The sequence below is a fragment of the Nannobrachium achirus genome (assembly GCF_963921795.1).
Source record: "Nannobrachium achirus genome assembly, chromosome: 12".
NCBI lineage: Eukaryota > Metazoa > Chordata > Actinopteri > Myctophiformes > Myctophidae > Nannobrachium > Nannobrachium achirus.
Window position 1 is genome coordinate 31,555,629 of NC_137832.1, and position 21,180 is coordinate 31,576,808.

At 42.3% G+C, this 21,180-nt stretch overlaps 1 protein-coding gene across 1 annotated transcript; it reads left to right on the forward strand.

The window, feature by feature from the left end:
- Window positions 1-1,233: 1,233 nt before the first annotated feature.
- Window positions 1,234-20,404, forward strand: slc2a9l1 (solute carrier family 2 member 9, like 1; the record flags this gene model as incomplete). Its single annotated transcript, XM_080738567.1, has 12 exons — window positions 1,234-1,302; window positions 2,122-2,217; window positions 3,834-3,913; window positions 5,852-5,976; window positions 6,076-6,205; window positions 6,354-6,502; window positions 7,144-7,331; window positions 7,541-7,651; window positions 9,736-9,837; window positions 10,649-10,655; window positions 10,851-10,978; window positions 19,854-20,404. 12 exons carry the CDS (start codon window positions 1,234-1,236, stop codon window positions 20,040-20,042), a joined length of 1,374 nt encoding a protein of 457 aa, XP_080594693.1. The 3' UTR covers window positions 20,043-20,404.
- Between the last annotated feature and the right edge of the window lie 776 nt (window positions 20,405-21,180).

The window sequence follows — 21,180 nt, forward strand, 5'->3', positions numbered from 1 at the left end:
TGGAGAGAGACAGGAAGGAGAGATAGATGGGGATGACATGCAAGTGCACGTCAAAGGGCCTTGGGTCAGATTCGGGCTTCGCAAGGATCACTCTGCACTCACTCGACCTATGCACTCGACAGGTGATCGATCTTTAAATTATTACGAGTACGACTTGTCGACTTCACAACATAAGTGTAGCCTATAAGTCAATTCGTCAAATAAATAAATAATATTATTTCTGATAACATTAACAAAAGATTTTTTTATAGGCTCTATACATTAACAGATGGGGAGGGGGGGGGGGGGTAGATGTTTTTTTTATGAAGGGAAAGACAGCCCAGTTTCGTTTGTCCTGTGGCCAGCTGTGTCAATTTGACAGCTACGGCCACGACCGGTGTCAGTGATGCTGTTGTGGGCGGAGACCCATCTATCCAGCCTGGATGCTGCACTGTCCTGACAGGTGTGTAGATCACTTTCTTGACAGGCGTGTAGATCTCTGATGCCACTGTAAAGCAGCCTGCGTCTGATCCTACCTAGCTGAGTTCCCAGAAGTTCTATTTCTCGCCACTAGATCCTACCAGTGTTGGGCAGTAGACTAGTACTAGTAATATATTACTGTAATATTATTTATGTAAGGAATGGTGTAAGGGATTACTCTGCCAACACACTAATATTATAATAGGCTGGTTTTGTTGTCTGCCTTTGTTGGCTGCCTCTTGAAAACATTTATTTTAAAAGGTCAAGAGAGATTACTAGCCTGACACTCAGCCTGACATTTCGTTTCACTTCATTATTCTGAATCGCCAAAACAAAAAATTTAAAGGGGTGTGGCTAGCGATTCAGGGTCTGGAACTAGGCTAAGAGATTACTGCTATTATATTTGATTATTATTCAAAAAAAATGTCTTTGATTCTGTTCTAAAAGGACCTGCTAAACAGATTATGTTGTAGGCCTACAAGTGTTGGAAAGACAAATTTCATTGCACATTCAGCATTCTGGCCTAAATCTAAATGTGATGCTTGAGGAAAAGGTCATGCAGTCACTCAAATGGTTATGGTGTATCCTGCAAACACTTCTGTTCAGTGAGTTTCATGGCAATCTGTCCATTCAATTACAAGTTACAAATATCTACAAGTGGAGCATTTGCATACATGAGGATCGGTCTGTTTTTCCACAACGTTGTAGTTGACAACATAACTTGTTCAAGTCCAAGTACGAAAAATGTATTTTTAAAGTCAGACTGATGCAACCATGTCACCACTCACCATCATGGTTTACACTGAAGCTGAAACCTGCAGGAGCGTGACAGTGACTCATGAGGTGGGTTGTTCTTCCAGCCACAGATGTAAAAAATTAATCTTTGCAAACCTGAAATAGTACATGCTGTCTCAACACATGTAAGCTTCCAAATGTCAGTGACACATACCCTGTAGGCTACTATTAAAGACAGAATGGGGACTTCAGTGAGGCAGCTGGTAAGGTTTTCACTGAGTTGTTTTATTTAAGTTATTTATCACTTTCATGAGTTTTACAGGATATCAATTATGATAATTAAAAACAAAATTAATATGAATGATAGAAAATCCTAATCAATCAGCCTGATGAGTTAGTTTTGACAATTTGTTTTAGCAACATGGAAATGATGCAGAATAAAGAAAATGTATATATTTTTCTTCTTATAGGCCCACCTAATGTATGCTCAGTGACTCAGCTAAAAATGACAGTCTTTCCGGATTAGCAATAAACCATGGGAGCAGAAACTAGTCTTGACGTCATACCTTTTCTTATCGGAATAATAAAAGAACTGACAGTTAAACTACATGTCATCATCCATAGTCAACATATACTGAGTACCTCCAACAATTTCCCCCAAATCGCTTTATTATTACGTACTGTATTTATTATTAACAAACATAACCATTATGTAAATGTGCATGAAAATATGAAAACTTACTGTGCCCTCTTTAAGCTAAACTTTGAGTTCGAAATGCAGTTTGCACACCTGCATAAAAGTCTTGGTTTATAGGTATAGTAAAATAATCTGAGAGTAGTTATTGAAGAAGGTCATTGACCGTACTGTCACATTTCAATAAATCTTCAGTGTGGGTATTCACTGTTAATCCTCTCTTTCCACTTTAGATTCGTGGTAAAGGTTTGTTATTCATCATCATGCTAGGAATTGGAGGGACCTTTCAGAATGGCTCTCGTGCCACAGTCATCAGCTCCCCCTCACCAGTGAGATACATTTCTGGTCAATTGCATTCTCCTTTTATCACTTCTTTTATATAGGCTACATGTAGTATATTTAACCAATACTTAGTTGAAGAGAAGCACACACTGTGCTAAATACCAGCTCTTATGCCTTAACTTTAAGGCCTGTCCATACTGTCTCCGACCACCAAACCTTTTGTCGGAAAGGTCCGGTTCAACTACAAAATGACGTCACTTGCATCTTCTGAAAAGCATTACCCCGAATTAGAGTTCGGAAAGATGCACGTTGGAAAGTCAGAACTCTCTGATGAAAAGTTTGCTTGGTCTGTGACAGAATGGACAGCCCTTTAAGTTAAGGCATAAGAGCTGGTACTTATGTAAGCCAATCAAAATAGAGCCCTCTATCTGTTTCAAATATCTCTCTCTATCTTTTTCATTTCTCCCTCTCTAGTATTTCTTACCATATCTCTATTCTACTGTATAGATGGGCCTGTAACATTTGTGACTGCCCTGCCCTTGTTTGTAGGATGATTGTATAGACTGTCACAAGGATGGATTTGCATTTATGTTACAATTGCTTTCTTGCTTACTGTACAGCAGTGACAATGGTGAAGTATGAAATTGAGAACAGTACTTAAAGGATCTCTTCATCCATTTACAAACGTATCTTCTTATAATTGGTCCTTATGCACTTTTCAGAAACCTGCCTACCAATGACATAATCAATGAGATTCCAAGCATAGAAACTACAGCCTATTCTTGGAACGTTGTTCCGGAGGAACACATCGTCACAAAAAAACAAATCAGTCAGCTCCGAATATGGGCATAGGTGCAGGGGCATGCTCAGAGATCCGACCACTATGCAAATATAGTGCGCATGTATGGGATTGCCGCAGAGTTGTTTGGATATGCTGTTGTCCAAAACCTTCGATATATCCATATAAGGGCATAGATGGATATCCAGTTGTCCAGAACCACCGATCCAACCATTATGCTCATACAGGTATATGGGCATTTCAATATGCAGGGTATGGGCACAAATGGGACACAGACAGACTCTGACAAAGCCCCCAATACTGTGACTCAGCCATATTGGTTGGATAATCAGTGCAACGTAAGTGTGAGGTCTGCATATACTGCATCGATAGATAGACATTACAATTATAGGAAGATAGGCTGAAAATGGGTGAAGTGGTCCTTTAAATAGTTACAATACATACAAGAAATATGTCTCAGTTGAGCCACAGAGATGGAAAACTAATGTAACAATCTGTTTGTCTATTGCATGTCACTCTGTCTACAATTACTACTAATACTGTATCATCTTCAAATCATACACAAGGCCTGAAATGTCATACTGTATATTAAATCCCTACTCAATATATGACAAGTGGTGTAATTTGGTGTTTAAAGCTAAAGGTCAAGAATGTCAGTTATTGATTAAAACATTGTCATTCAGAACTCATTCATCAGAGAAGAAGAGCATTTCACAAGCCATTTTAGATGACTAATATAATAGTGCAAATTGACAAATGTTCCATTTCGCGGCTCAACTACACACATCTCTCTAGGTTGCCTTGTTTAGTGAGTTAAATGGAGTTTAGTAGTGCAATCCCTTAATTCTTTTAATGCATTTACAGTACATACAACGCTTCATCAACAGCAGTTGGTATGAGAGATATGAAGAGGTCCTACATCCACAATCAGTCAAACTAATTTGGTCAGCTATTATTTCTATATCTTCATTTGGAGGCTTATGTGGCTCTATCATCTACTTATATATAGGAACATTTGGAAGGTAAGTGACATGCAATATGGGGCCCTATTTTTGGGAAACAGGTGAAACGGTGTGAATCGCAGTCAATCACGTGGCAGGTGGGGCATGGTGACAGGTATTTTCCAGACTGTAGAAGGGTGAAAGTACACGAGGCGAAGTGGGTTGGATAGATTGGGTGAGGGTGTGTTGGAGGTGGATTCAATCATGACTGATCAAATGATTATTTTTCATTACGGTGCAGTCAGTGCAAGGTTCACACACAGTGTCCTCAGAAATGTAATTTATCCCAAGAGCAAACTGATGCCCTTGAGCAGGACGTGCAGAGTCATCCACAGTGAATAACACCCCTAACAGATGATGGCAAATGTCTGCTTTGGGTGTGCTATAGCCCAGTGGTTCTCAACCTTTTCAGGCCACGACCCCCAAAATAATCATATTTGAACTGGGGACCCCCCACCCTGCACAAGCACTTGAAATTGTAGGAGTTGGCATTAGATTTAGTTTGACTCGATCTATTCCATGGTGAAACAAGCCGATCTAAATGCTCTATCTAAAAGCATGTAGATCTGCTATTTTCCCAATTTCTGTCTCTAATATTTGACAATTTGAATTTTGCGTTGCGATGCATTGTGAGCATGGAGATCTGCTATTTTCCCAATTTCTGCCTCTAATATTTGACAATTTGACCAGAGGTACTAAAAAGGTCTTTACGGTCCTTAAATTGACACTTTAGAAACGTGCAGATACCATGTATACACTTACAGTATACTGTATGTTGGTCTGTTTACTGTTGAGTGAGAAAACAATGTTAACATTTAGCTAAACATCTGGGGACCCCCCCCCCCCCCCCCACAATAATTTGGGGACCCCTCCCCAAGGTTGAGAACCATTGCTATAGCCTACTGTAGGTCTGCAAGGATATACAGATGTCCACCTAAGTCCAAGGAGACAAAAAAAAAAGACTGCTATGAAGACCTAGATCCTACATTATGTAGTTCCGTGCAGCAGTATTTTTTTGTGTCCATGTGATCTTTTTGTGAGAAATGTTTATAAAAAGGCGTTTGCATGCTCTGCATAAAATTTTAGTACACTGGACAATGAAAGACCATCCGTGTATGTGTCTGCACCCTGTTTTAAAAGGTACATAATGTAACCTTCAGAAACAACTCAATTATGTCTGGTGAATAAACAGATCCTGGCATTATGTGTGTGCATGTATTTCATGCCTTTAATATTATCTGTTATATGTACATAAACATATTTGCTCCAGCATGAGGGATTTATACCAAAGTCAAATAGACAAGCATAACATATTGTATAAAGTGAGTTTGTGTGATTTTGGAGATCTAGATTCACCCCCGCCAACTAAATTGTGCAGAAAATAGCAATTTTGCGCGCCAAACTATACACTTAGTCATGCAGCAATTTACCCATCTGCTGCATGCCTCATACCAATTAGCCCTATTCACGGCCCGGCCACTCAGCAACTTCCTGGTGCTGAAGTCACGTTTTGAAGGGTATAACCCTGCTAAAAAGCCCATAGAGTTAACACAGAAACTGCAAATTTAATGCAATTTCCGAATAGTGAAGTATAAAATACGGCTAGCATGATCAAGAACACAAGATAGTAAAAGGCACAAAGCGTTATAATTTACTTTACCGTTCGAAATAATGATTCGTTGGCTTTAAGTCTAGCAATTTCTGTGTTATTTTACCCTTCAAAGCTGACGTCAGCACCAGGAAGTTGCTGAGAAATGTGGGCGGGCCGTGAATAGGGCTAATCCGCCTGCTAAAAAATAGGGCCCTCGTTCTCATATCGACAGATTAACAGTTTGATTGGTTGATTTGTTCATTCATTCATAACTCCCTTTCCTTCCATAGGAAGGATGCGATGATAGGGAACAGCTTGTTCTCCATTGTCTCAGCATTGATCATGTTGACAAGTAAATGGGCAAATTCTTTTGAAATGATTCTACTGGCACAGTTTCTATTTGGCGTCTCATCAGGTAAGCAAACAGCAAATAATTTTCTATACTGTACTGTACATAACAGCTTACATTTACCTCTGTGGAAACAACTGACCTGACTTGTCTTGTGACGTTCAGGTGTATCACAATGCATCCACGTGACATACCTTGGAGAGAGTTCGCCAAGAAAGATACGAGGATTGGTGACAATGACATCATCAACCTTTATATCACTCGGCAAGCTATTTGGACAATTTGTTGGACTGAGGTCTTCAATTATTTTGTTTCTCTTTCTTTCCAAATATAAGTAGGATTGAATGGATTGATTGTTCAATCCTTTGATAGCTGTGCACATGTACATACCGGTATAGACTAAAATGTTGCTGTAATTCAATATTCCACCTTCATATTTCCAGTGAGATCCTCGGTCGTGAAGACATGTGGAACGTCCTTCTCTCTGTTTCAACTTGTTTCTCGGTTGCTCATCTGCTTGCATTGCCGTTCTTTCCCGAGGCTCCCAGATACTCACTGATAGAAAAAGGCAATGTTGAGGAATGCAGAAGAGGTTGGTGTATATAAAACTAGACCAGGTCAACCTGGTTGTGCCAGACCCCCTGTCTGTCATCATCATTTATGACATCATGCCTTTTGTAGGCATGTCATCATCATGTCATCATCATATATACCCTTTATATAGAAAACCCGGACCGACAGACATTTGCTTATGTAAGCCTACCCATTTCATGGGTCTGGCAAAAAGTTACTTTTCAGGATTCCAATTCAAAAATAGCTAAAAATACTTTCGGGTTCCAATTCACAAATAGCAAAAATAGCAGATCTACAAGCTCAAAACACGTCGCACTGCAACGCGTCTTGAGCTTGTAGATCGGATTTTGTTTTGCTATTTTTTACTGTACATGCATTGTGGCCCTCTGGAGTGAATATGGAACTAGTGGCCCTCTCCATCATCTAAGTTGCCCACCCCTGGTTTAAAGGAAGCCACCTTACCTCCTGAATGTTTGCATCTGCATGTGTAAGAACATATTTAGAACAGATATCTGTCTCTGGATCACCACTTCTCCTTTTCAATCTACTGTACAGTTTGTACAAGCTGTACAAATTCATCTTCTTAGATATATTTCTTGTTTTTGTTTGTTTGTTTTTCTCTCGCTCTCTTCAATGACCTGCCCGTCCTTCTCTCAATAGCTCTCCAGAGTCTGTGGGGTCCAGGTGATTACAAGCAGGAGATGGATGAAATGTTAGCGGAGCAGGAAGCCATCAAGGGAGCCCCTTCCAAAAGTCTGCTGGAGTTCATTCAGGACAGAAGCGTCCGATGGCAGGTCATCGCCTTGTCAGTGATGACCTGCTCCATCGTGTTCTCTGGTGTAGCAGTGGTGGGGACAGAATACATTTAGTTATGCATTATCCTCTCTGTCATCAACAAACACTCACTTCACCCTTACCTGTCTGTAAGTTAGACATTTTGAGTCTCACAAACAAAATCGTGTCACTATTATACAATCAGTACCACGACACTGGAAAATGTAAAAGTGTGCAGTGTCATGTGTAACTCAAACACAATCTATGTTCCTTCATCTTCCAGATCACCACCTACTCTTTTGACATCTTCCTGAAGGCAGGTATCCCAAGGGAGAATATCCGCTACGTTACACTCGGTGTAGGAGCATCTGAAGTTCTCAGCTCCATCTCATGTGTGAGTGTAACAGCCGTGGGTTTGAAGAGAAAATAGGTGGTGACATTGGGGGCTCATCCACAGGGGTGTCGCACCTAATTCTGGGCCCTGGGTACAAGGATTCACTGCGAGCCCCCCATGAATGATCTTCAAAGGGGGAGGGGGTTTAACCCATCTAGACTGGGAATGCATTATTACGTATTATTTTGTGCTTTAACTATTGAAAAATTGCACATATACAAGCTCACAGTGCGGCACGAGTGCCGCGCTGCGAGCTTGTAGATCTGCTTTTTTTAAATCGTTAACATTTGTGCAAGTCTTTGAATATTTCAAATCCTTCTAAGGTTTTTAGATTTTTCTATGTCAGTGGTGCTCAAACCTTTTCATGTGAAGGACCCCCAAAATTATATGTATTTGGCCACGGACTCCCATCTCAAAATATTCAGTTCCAGGGAGCCCCCAGAGTAACCTCGCCCACCAGTCTTTCTGGGTTCCCCCATTTGTTTCCCCAATCCCTATTCAAATGCTTGAGTAGCCTAGTGTAGTCTTGCCAGTCGCTACGAGTTGGACTAAAAGATGCAAACGATTTTTTCAAAAGCAAAACTACTCCGCATCAAGGAGTTTATTAGGTAGGCCCCTAAAAGTATGGCCTTGAGCGCAGGGGAATTATTTTGGGTTCAAACTGTTTCCGGTGGATAGTTCTGGCAAATTGTAGTCCTTTGAGTACTACAACATGTGTTATGGTTTCCGCTCCAGACCGGTTACAACCCCGAAAAGTGAAGTGATCCCAGGCTAACCCCAGAGGCAAAATTTTAGTTGCTTAAAAAAATACATATATTCAAAGATTTGCACAAATTTTCACGACTTTTCAAAAATAGCAGATCTACAAGCTTGCAGCGCGGTGAACTATTTTTCAATAGCTAAAGTATAAAATAATTAAGCCCCCCCCCCCCCTCCACCTTGGGCCCTGGTTACTCAGTCCCACTTTCCCCCCCCTGTGACGCCCTTGCTCATCCAGATCAGGGTTCTCTCTGAGGGAGAGGCCTTTTACTGAGCAGTAAACGTCTGCTTACCTATGCAATAGACCGGAGATTGAATCAAGCTGGTTACATGAGTGACTGTGTCCCACTGTCCCTCAGTTTTTTGCCTGTACAGTCAGTAGATATTCACTTGGCAAAAAAGCTGTGTTTGCGTTAGGTAAAGTTAATTAAAACTGCAATATTTGTCTGATGTTTAGTTGATGTTGTGTTGCGAGACCTAATTGGTCTGACAGAATTCCTATAGCAACATTGGAACCAGGGGCCACAAGGAAGCACAAGAATATCCCAACTAACGGTTATTTACAGTGTTGAAGTTGAACACTGCTGTAGTGCCCCATTAGAGTTCTCAAATTCTGCCCGAACCCGACTGACATTTAGGGTAGGGTAGGCTAAAATGTATGCTAACTAGTATGGCCAGGTAGGGCCTCGGGCCTGCCCAGTTAGGGCCGGGTCTTAATTTTCAGGCCCGTTGAGAACTCTATGCCCCATATGTAAGCAACTTTTTTGACTCTTTTTTTTATGGCAGATCCCTGAACAGCATTTGTGCCAAATTTGGTACAGATCAGACCAACGGTGCCCAAATTAATACTGTCAAACGTAATTCATCAGGTAGTAAAATAAAGTGAATGTGCCACAAATCAGCTAGTGATTACGGGATAAAAGCTCTAAGGGCAGGCCTATTGCAGGAAGCATGTAGACGTTTTGCACAAGGATCATGGCCCTGCCTGATTTCCAGGAATGCTTTGTTTAGTTTAAAATATACATCATATTACAATATTTATTTATTTTCACTTTTTTCTGGTGTCCAGATTGCCTTATCCCAAGACATCCTATATTATGCTTCACATAGCCTTGCATAACTTTTCATTTAACAATATGGAACAAAGAAACACATACACATTTTGGTTTCATTTTAAATATAGCACATACCACTGAATTACAAATATTTAAATGTGTCTCATTAAGCAAAGAAATGTTATGAATCCAAACTATTCCATTAATTGCATTTAATGTGATTTTCTTATACTTACACACACACACACACACTTTGTCGTTCTTCCTTAGGGGCTGCTTATAGAGTCTATAGGGAGGAGGCCTTTGCTCTGGGGAGGCTTTGGTGCCCTATTCACCATCTTGATGTTAACCACCGTCACACTCAACCTGAAGGTGAGCCTGTAGCCTCTGGCCAGATAAGAAGAGTCTCAGAGATGGTTCATCCCCAGCAGCAGATCATACCGCCATTTCGGCCCACAGGCCTTCCTCAGCGCAGCTTCATATGTTTGCTGGCGGCTGTACGTGTAGTGGGATATGTAGGTACTAGGCAGGCTTTATATTCTTCCTCATTGGATGAATTAGTACCTTTTTTCATTATCAGTCAATGGCGTCAGTTCAGAAAAGCTAAGGTATGGCAACATGACTGGTGTCTTGCACGCGCGACACCAGTCATGTTGCCATACCTTACGTTTTTTTTCTGTTTCTACGGTTTCTTGGCCTGGATATGGCAGCCTGGAACTGTTGTTCAAGTGCAGCTAAACTTGGCATGTTAGTAAACGTACGTGCCACAATTAACAATAATGCATTGCACTTGTGCAGCTGACCTACTGAACCTGGGAATATACCATTCTGTCAAGATGGGGAGAATAGAAGTGTGGAATATACAATTATAATACCTTGTTAAAGTGACCCATTTTGTTAAATTTTGCATTTGTAGTTATTTTACTGTAATTTAACAACATAATAATAGATTATCAATAGATAGACAAAGAGACATTCATGGATATACCCAATTGACGCCCGTTATCAGTAGATGCTTCTGACTTTTTTTACACAGTTTTAAAATGGTATTTTTGAGTGGGAAGAATCTACATGCTCCTGGGACCTCTCTACTCTATAGAACTGTTAAATGATTTATGTCTGCGATGTTCCACACACTTTTTCACAGAAGTATGAATTAGAAGTGTCACCTGTCTCCTTACAGGACACCAGTGAGTGGGTTCCATACAGCACCGCAAGCTTGATTTTCCTCTTCACAATCTTTCACAGGGGAGGACCTGGTATGCGCATTACATTTGGCCAAGTACAGCTGATGTCAAAAATATGTAAATCAAGCAACTGTATATTTATGTATAGACAAACATAAGTTTGCATATAAAGGTAAATGTGTCCAACAATCTTCCCAGCTGGAGTGTACTCTTCTCTCCAAAATGAGATGTTTGTCCAATCCTATCGACAAGCAGCGTTTGTCTTCTCTGGGATCCAGCGCTGGATAGGGTCAGCTGTGCTAGGCCTCATCTTCCCTTTCCTTATTGTAAGTACACTGCCTATCTGAGTATCTGTTGATATCCACATCACCTTGAGGGGGTTGGGGGATTAGTAGTCTTAAGGGGAACACACACTGGACGCGGAGCGGAGGCGGCGCGTAAAAAATATGGCCCATTATTTTCAATGAACTAACCCACACCGGCGGCGTCAGACACGTCGGCGTCTGCCGCGCCAATACGCCGCTGTTCTATTTTTCCAGCGTTGCCACGCAGTGAACATGTTCTCCCATGGTTCTCCCCACTGGGGGGAATGGATGTGCTGTGTGGCAGCGCGCCATATCCAGTTGGGGTTGGCACTTCACATGCGTCGATACCGCGATGCGACGCTGCGCAGCTGCCCGCCTCCAGTGTGTGCTCTCCTTTATAGTACCACATTTTTACGATAACTACTGAATCCAATTGGAAACTCAGTTGTCAGATCGAATAATTTATTCATTCACTATGACCGTGATCTTGGGTCTCGGTCATAGTGAACCATGGGTCTTCAACAGGGGATCCGGGACCCCTAGGGGGTCCTCAGAGTTACAACAGGGGGTTCTTCAGGGGTTTCTAAAAAAAAAATATTAACCACTTGAACCCTGAGAACTTTAGCCAAAAATACCAGATCTACAAGCTCACAACGCCTCGCAGCGCAAGGCTTTGTGAGCTTTAGATAAGCTATTTTTGGCAAAGAGGTTTGGTGTAGAGGGGAAAAAGAGCAGACTAAGTACAGAGTGAAAGGTCAAATTTATTAGGGTTAGGTAGTATTGACGGTTCAAGTGGTTAAATATCAGAAAACACAAATTGACATGAATCCAAAATACATTGTGCTGTCAAACAATGAAACTATATGGAATCTATGAAAGGTTGTGGGTAGGGGTGTAACGATATAGTAACTGAATTAAAAAAAAAAGATCTACTATATCATTTGCAAAAGCAAAATATAATACGATAATCACCCAGGGCTGTACACTCAGTGGGCTATATTATATTATAATTAATAATATTGGTTATTCATATGCATATTTCTATACGCTTTTTAGGATATAACAGACAGTAGATGGGATAGGGACATTTATAAAAAAGGGGTTTTGTGGTTAAAACGGGTGTGGGTGGCAGCAGCAATGAACAATAATGAATATAGCCTATTCATTATTGCATTGTGTTCCCAGCTGCACTTCATCCCAACACATTTTGAAATATAAACACTCCAAACACACAGTAGCCAACTGCTACTAGTGTAAAAGATGCATCATCAGTACTACTGTTCATTTATTCATATTAAACAAGATGATGATCACACAAAAAACATTTATTTAATGAAAGAGACATGATTAAAAAAAGAAAAAAGATAAAAATCGATGGGTGGGCCAGCTTTCTACCATTAAAAACGTCCCTGATCCAATAGCAGAACTACCCTCCTCCCGTCCTCCCGTCCTCCCGTCCTCGGAAGTCCCTACTCCTGAGGAGAACTTGCAAGTCTGAACTCCAAAGGAGGCAAGTCCATACTCCCCAAGTCTGCGCATTGATAATCGGCCTCTGGGACAGTAACCGGCTCTTCAATGCTCTCCTGTGCGTCCATACTCCCCAAGTCTGCACATTGATAATCGGCCTCTGTGACAGTAACCGGCTCTTCAATGCTCTCCTGTGCGTCCATACTCCCCAAGTCTGCGCATTGATAATCGGCCTCTGTGACAGTAACCGGCTCTTCAGCGCTCTCCTGTGCTGTGGGAGGTCTTTCTCTTCTAGCTTTCAGTTTGGTTAGGTTTTCTCCACAGACTGCTGACATGGCTTTTTTTTTTGCTAAAACATTGCTATGTGCGGTTGTGATCCCAAACTTGCTCAAACGATCGAATGTTGTCTTCTTGTTACTACGCTGCAATATACTACTGACATAGTACGCAAAGGCTGAAAGATGGCGCTCTCTACCTCGAAGGGCAATGGCAGCAGCAGCACAGGCATGGTTTGTTTGCATTCCGGATATGGTGCAGATCACAGAGAACATGAATGGTGCCTTCTGCTCCAAATCCTCCTTAAGGCTGTCTAAGGAGAAATTCTTCAATTCCTTAGGGGAAGTCTTCCACAATATGAATCCGTTTCTTTGATGGCAGAGACCCTGGCACTCCCGGTCAATAACTCCTGCCATCACAGGTTTGAGGGCATCCATAAGACCTTAAGAGAATACTTTTATTGGCATTTTAAAACCACAACAATATCAAATGTAAAAAACAGACAGAGTAACATGTAACAAAGTGCATGCATATAACGTTAGGGATAGGAACAATACAGGACAACGGGCCAGTCCACAGACTCCACGCCAATGCAACTCCTGGCAACTACTTGGAATCAATATCAACGATGGCAGTTGCAAGGAGTTGCATTGGTGCTGTGAGAGTCGAATACAATCCAGCAATCCAGGAGCAAAAGTTTATCGGTTACATAAGTGATAACCGTTAAGGAAATGTGTTTAAAAATGCGCGATTTACACAATTTTAAAAGGGAAAACACACCAGTTTTTTCCTCATAATAATGCTCCTTATTTTCATTAAATAGTACAACAATACAACGAGGAAGAAGAAGATACGAATGTTTTCTACATTAAAGAAAGGTGTTTTTGCAGGACAAGTAGGATTGACATAATCACATCACGTCAGTAATGTAACAAAGCGCGGCTGCAGCAGCAAACACTGCAGCGCGACTCGAGCCCTATATAACAAACAGATTAACTCCCAAGTCCCAAGGTGTTGTACACGCTAATGTAATAGTAGATTTTATAGTAAATAATTGCACTGCAGTGTGTCTGAATTAAAGTTCCACACTCATCAACCGAAAGCTGATGGTCAGGCTCAGACAACGTAGCCTACTCTATGCGGGCGCGACTATTGAGCTTGCAGCAGATCCGATATAAACTTCATCAACACCACGACAACGTAACCCTAGCAAGTTGGGTTTTAAGCTCTTTTTTCCTCTTTAAAACGGGATCGACGCTGACGGGGTCCGTTTTGTAAAATCCAATTTTCGCTGTTTGTTTCCTTGCGTTGAGTTGTGTGTCTGTCAGCGAGTGGAAGACAGCAAACGCATGCATGGATCATGTTACACCGACAATGGTTTGGTAACGAAATGTGTGACTGCATCGCATAGTTGCATTGGGTGATGTTACATTGGTGTCACACATTTTGGTGCCAAACGCATGTCGGTGTATATGTGACAGCGCGCTGTCTTTTCTTTTTTTTTCCTTCATCATCGACCATTCTGATGGCTTCATGCATGCTCTCGTTGCTGTTGGCTTGTTATTAATGTTAACACGTGTGTGAGAAGGGGGTGACGCTATCACGCTAGAGTGGAGCGAGGCGCATGCAAGCTAAGGCACGCGGCCCCCCCAAAGGACAAGCGGCCGCGGCCGATTATTCGAATTTATTTTTCAAATTCGAATACCGTGCCTTCGAACGAAGCTTCGAATATTCGAATTTTTTGGGTCAGCCCTAGATGAAACCAATATTTACCTGCATGCTGCACCATCAGATTGGCTGCTGTGGGGAACTTTCTCTTTGCCAGATTGTTTATGACTCCACTGATGTCTGGGTCACATATAAACTTCTCTGGGTAGGGCTTACTGGGGTAATAGATGTACACCTAAAGGTAAAGGATGAAAAAAGGACAGACAGACAGACAGACAGACAGACAGACAGACAGACAGACAGACAGACAGACAGACAGACAGATAGGATCATAGTCAGTTGTTTTGCACCAACATAATGGCATATGATAAGTCCATCTTGCAAAGTAAACAAAGCAAAGTATTGCAAAGTATTTAGTTCGTCATTGAGATTTCACAAAATACATATATCAGATTTTGTCAATACATTTGAAAACATAAAAAGAATGTATAGACCTATATTCAAATCGTTTTTAGATAATTACAAAACAAATGTGTATCATTATTAAAAGGATAATAATACATTACAGTACAAGTTAAGTTGTCTCCATAGGCATATAGACCTTTCACACAGCTCAATTTAGCATCATAACAAATAAACTAGTCAGTTAATATGTTGGGTCATGGAAACGTTTCAGCATGACATTGTGTTCTTTTTTTTTACCTCTGTAGAACTGACACGAGAATCTGGGTTGAAACTTCTACACAATTTCTTTTGGGGTGGCGTCTCCGTTGGCGTTTCAAGGCCCCTCTTCTCCGCGGGGGCCGCTCTCCATTCAGACATGTTGCCATTCAGACAACTTCTAATAGTCTGAGTGGCAACACTTCCATCGAGGTCAGGGCTAGTGTCTGGATGGGGGGATGTCCCGGCCCCACTCTGAATGGGGGGATGTCTGAATGGCTTCTCCTCTCTGCCCGTTCCTCCATCGTGTGTTTCCAGTTCCACGGCACACTGTGACTTCCATTTGTTTATAATACTTAAGGACTCCTCAACTCTGACAAGTATATTAAAACAAGGCTTGCAAATCCTCCCAGAGAAGACGCCGGGTCTAGACAGGAGAACAACTCCAATATCTTTGAATCGTTCGCTTAAAGTTTTCACCTTCCCCGCCGGGGTTCTTGGGTGTTGTGGTGTTATGCTTTTAAATAATGCTCGTGGATTTGGAGCCTTCTCTGTGTAAGTGTTTTTAAAGCATTTAAATAATGTGCGTGTATTTGTTAAGATCCCATTGACTCGCATATTCGTCTTACAAAGACGGCATGTGTCGTCTATCTCGGACTCTCCTTCAGGCGTGTTGTTGTTTGCCATTGTGACTATTTTAGTTATGCTCTCCTTATTGTCTGTTTCCATATCTATATCTATATCTAGCTCTAGCTCTATCTCTACTTCAGCCGTGTTGTTGTTTGCCATTGTGTCTATTTTAGTTAGTCTCTCCTTATTGTCTGTTTCTCTCCGTTAAATGTTGACTGTCGAATTCGACATAAAGTAAATGCCTCCAAAACAACTGAACTGTGGACTCGCGCATGCGCACCACTGTGTGCACCGTGTCGCCTTCATATGACGTATGCGGGCGGACCCTAGAGATGGGATTTATGGTTCTTTGAAGTGAGCCGGATCTCTGGGATCCGTTCCTTTCAAAGAGCCGTTCAATTAAGACTGGCTCATTTTAGTTACTTTGGAGATTTTTATTATGAATACAAATTAGGCTACTTAAACCCTATACACATTTCTTTTTTGAAAATAGCCGATCTACAAGCTCACAATGCCGACACATTGTGAGCTTGTAGATCTGCTATTTTCAAATAATTTTTCTACATTGGAAAAACTGTGAAATGGGACATTCTGCATAATGACTATTTTCTACTATTGGTATTTTAAGTGCATTTTGATACCGATACTTTGTACTTTTCCTCAAGTGCTTTTTAATTCCAAACTTCTACTTGTGGCAGAGTATTTCCACGTTGCAGTATTGGTACTTTTACATAAGTAAAGAAAGAATGTTTGTACTTTTTTCCACAACTGTTCATTTTACAAAAGGAACGGCTCCCTACCGCGAACCGGATCCCATCGTTTATTTCAAAGAGCCGTTCAAAAGACTCGATTCGTTCGCGAACGTCCCATCTCTAGCGGACCCTAGAGGGGGGCTCTATGGTATGGCTCATAGGTATGGCTGCAGAAGGCTGCAGCCGTGGAGCACCTCCCTCAGCAGATCTCTCTTGTCAGATCTCCCGTCTCATAGTCGGGGGCCCAAGGGAGATGACATGGTAATCTCGCGCTAATTAGTCTAAAAGAAATTTTGCACAGATGTAGCCCAGGCCCCAGGGTATGCTCTAATGATTTAGCTAGGGCGCCCGAGTCGGCGACCTTCGGGGTCGCCACAGCGGCCAAATCAAGTTGGGCTCCCATCGACTTTCTATACAGGAGGAAAATACCCAGAAAAACACTTTTTTTCTGGGTATTTAAGTTGGATTTGAGGGGTCTAACTAGGGGTTTGTAATGATGCTGAATCCATTGCAAGCATTTGTTTTGCACAAAAAACATTCCTTGGGCTACAAATGGCCCAAGAAAACGATGGTTTAGTGATGAAAAGTGATGAGTCATCACTTTTCAGAGTTTTTTGGGTGTTTTCTGGAGCTGTGGCGACCCCAAAAGTCGCCGACTCGGGCGCCCTAGCTAAATCATTAGAGCATGCCTTGGGCTACATCTGTGCAAAATTTGGCGCTTTTAGACTGATTAGCACGAGAAAAAAAACCCTAAGGCCTCCGACTAACATGAATGCTCACCCATACATGCATCATTTTCTGATGCCATTTCTAGCCCAATGAATGTTTTTTGTGCAAAACAAATGCTTGCAATGGATTCAGCATATTGACAAACCCCTAGTTAGACCCCTCAGATCCTACTTAAATACCCAGAAAAAAAATGTTTTTCTGGGTATTTTCCTCCTGTATAGAAAGTCAATGGGAGCCCAACTTGATTTGGCCGCTGTGGCGACCCCGAAGGTCGCCGACTCGGGCGCCCTAGCTAAATCATTAGAGCATACCCTGAGCTACATCTGTGCAAAATTTGCGCTTTTAGACTGATTAGCACGAGGTATCCTTAAGTCCCCTGACTATCAGGCATAGAGTATATATAATAGAGAGCGGACAGCCCCGCCCGCAGCCATTCACTTCAATGCAAGTGCTCAGTGTGCTCAGTGGCGTTTTGAAGCATGCGGAAGTAGCTAATCCAGGTGCATTCTGGGGGAAATTGGCCACCACCTAGTGGCCAAAATGTTTGACGTCGAGACGTAATGACGTCACGAACGACGTCGACGTCCATTGAACCCTATTGTAGACCCCAGCGGCGCGCTCTTATGCTCGTGCATGTATGTTTCACCCCGCCTGAAATTACAGCTTTGGCCAGTAGGGCGGCCGCTTCAATGTTTACAAGCCGTTCTGGGGGCTTGGTCTCAGGTACAACGGCAATTGCCTGGCGGTGCCAGCCTCTATCACACACTTCGTTTTGGGAAGAGAGTCTGGGATTGCAGGGAGAGCTTCCATTTCTTGGGGGGGCGGGCTAAAGCCTAACCACTAACCAGAGCTCTTAATTGCTCCCTTTGAACTTCAAAGGGGTTTTGAACTGCGGTAATTGATTGAGCCATACAAGTGTCAATAGCTCGTTAGTCAATGAAAGCATCAAAGACTACGGCCTGTTTGATGTCTGTAATGAGAGTGGAGGGGGGATGTGTTTTATACACACAGACTCGCCTGATTGGCTGAATGGTTTTGAACCAGGCCACCACCCACCACGTGCCCCAAGCCTTCAGCCCTGATTGGCTAACCCTTTCTGGTGGCTGGTGGAAATAGAATCTCAATCGTGAGGGGCCAGACCACACTACACCACCACTACCGCCAGGGGGTGGTGTTGTGCGGTCTGGTTTATTAACCAGGCTACAACGGCAAGTCTACAGGATAAAAAATCCTAAAACAGTAAAGAGACTTGCTTGCTTGCCGTTGCGTATCCGACTTTGGGGCCTCGGTCTGGGACTGCAGAGTGGCACACACTCGGGGACCACCTCCACCTCCAGGTAGCCTGGTTCCAGCCCATAGAGCCCGCCCACTCAAAGTGGACGCGTGAGCTGAGTCTGAAATCAGGCTAACCTCCGGGGACCCCTGGAGGTATCGCGGAGCTCCAGGGACCCCCTGGCGGCGGCGCGCCGCCCCCCCGTGGAGCCGCAAAAATTACCCCTCCAACGGGACTGCTCGCCGTGCTCGGCCCCTGTTAGGGGTACAAATCACTGGTACAAGGTCAACTAAAAGGAGATCCTAGAAATCCGAGGCTTATTTCCACAGGAACCACACTTTAAGTATCTCATAACAGGGGTTGCTCAAGGACACTTGAACACAAAACCTAGGCACAAAACCAGGAAGGGCCAGGGATCAAACCAGGAACATTCCCATTCTTAAACGGCTGCTCCACCTCCTGAGCCCCAGCATCCCCATGCCCCAAGCCTTGTTCCCTCTTTTAGATAAAATATGAAGCCGTCTGATATCAAACAGCACAAGTATTCCAAAACGACTTGAGGAGACCTTTTATTTAAAAACACCTGAACCTGTAACACTTGTCTTTGATCAAATCTTACCGAAACGTTGTTGAGACTCACCCAATTTCCTATTGATTGATTGATTGATTGATTATTTTATTAGACAAAAATGGAGAACAGTAGAAGTATAGTCAATACAATTGAAAAGTAGTACAGTATAAGTACAGTTAAACACCCTGCCTAAAAGGAACATCTCAAATAAGACCTTTTACGGTCTTTTTTTTACATTGAAAGCCCTCTGTATTTAATTCATGGACATAATAAATAGCAAGCAAAGAAAACGTTCAATAATATCGCAGATATAAAAACACTATACAGGTATGTACAGGATAGGAGAAAACAAGGTGTTGGGGGCCGTGGGGCTAAGGTAAGGTGGTGCTCACTTCTCGCCTGTCTTATGGGAGAAGTGATAACTACCTCCTTCTCTGGCCTCCTGAAAAGTGAGTTTTCAGGGCAGTTTTGAAGGATGCCAGCGAGCTACATGGCAGTGTTGTAGAAGGAGAATTTACCCATATTTGTCTTATGGGTTTGTGTTATCAGACCATTGTGTGCACTCCCTCTGGTGTTGTGGCTGTGGGTGTCACTAACTTTTTGGAGATGTTCGGTCAGATATGCGGGTTCTGAGGCGATGGAGGGCAGATTTGCGTTTGACTATTTTGAAAGTCAATCCCATTTTTAGTTGTTTAACCCAGTCTTCAACGCTGAGACAACTTAGGCTCGCAAAAATGTGTGGTAGAAACATGGGTCATGGGCCCCAGGTCGAGAAGTAGCCGAATCAGTTTGTTTTGGGAGGTTTGGAGCTTAGTCTGTATAGTCCTTACATTTCTCTATTGGTTAAAACACTTCTCTCTGTGTCCCCAGGATGCCTTGAAGTCTTTCAGCTTTGTGCCGTTTGCCTGTGTGTGTTTGCTGGGCTCTCTGTATACCTTCTTCCTCATACCTGAGACCAAGGGGAAGACTCTACTGGAGATCTCAGAGGAATTTAAAGCCATCACTGTCTGCAGGAAGTCTCCGTCACATGACAAATACATGATGGAGACCAAGTTATGAGGCTGTTCAGAAAATCAAACATAAGCATCAGCTCTATTCTTTCATCAGATTTGACAAGACCTTAGCTGTCTCCCCACTAAAGGACCCAGGCACATGGAGGGCAATGTGTGCAATCTGACTATACGGGAGGTCACGAGATGACCGCAGAGATGTCAGACCAATTATAAATGGTTTACATGAATATTAATATGTTGCAAGAGCCTATCATCAAAGTTTATCTCAGTGTACACCAACAGTATATAATGACTTGATGACTTGTTGACTTGTTTGGGGCATTTTCAGGGAGACCTTCTCTGGAAGATGTCCACCTGCTAAGCTGACTGCATTCTCTGTCTTTTCCACTCTTTACGTTTCTGGAGTTCTATGCCTGTGTTTTCTATCTTGTGTGATTAAAACTTTGAGGATGTAATGGTACTGGGATTCCCCAAGGGAAAGGATTAACCTCTACACTGGCACACAGAAAAACCTAAATAAATGTTATTTCCTTCAGCTGCATTAAACTGTCAAAATGTCTGCTTATTCTGTATACTGCAGGAGGTGAACTAGGGTCAACATAATGAATGCAGTAGCCTGATTCAATTTCTTGATGAAAAAAATGTTGCTCTCATTGTCAGAATGCTTATTCTTGTATTAAATACAGACTAATGAAATGAAGAAAATGAAAGAGAGGAAAAAAAAGAACATGCCTCAAAACATCCCACAAAGGACAAGCTCCAAAAGTGGCATTTGGCATATGCCATTTCCAAAGCGGCATATCGTCGTTGTCGGGTGGAAACCTTGTATGTCCAAAACCGTTTGTTTTGTATAATCACTTTAAAAATGAGTTAAACTGGTGAAAACAGCCGATCTACAAGCACACAACGCCTCGCACCGCGAGGCGTTGTGTGCTTGTAGATCTGCTGTTTTCACTACTTTTGTGCGACGGTCTTGTATGATGAAGCAGGGCTTTGCTTTGCGAAAAAATTAACAAATTTGAAACTTGGAGATACGAGGTTTCTGCGCGACACTGACGATATGGAGCTTGCCCTCCCTCAAATATCACTGAGGGATACTGATTGGAACATGGTTAAATGACATGTTCTTCACACAACAAACTCTGGGAATCTATTACAGAACAGCACAAAATAAATGCCCCTTA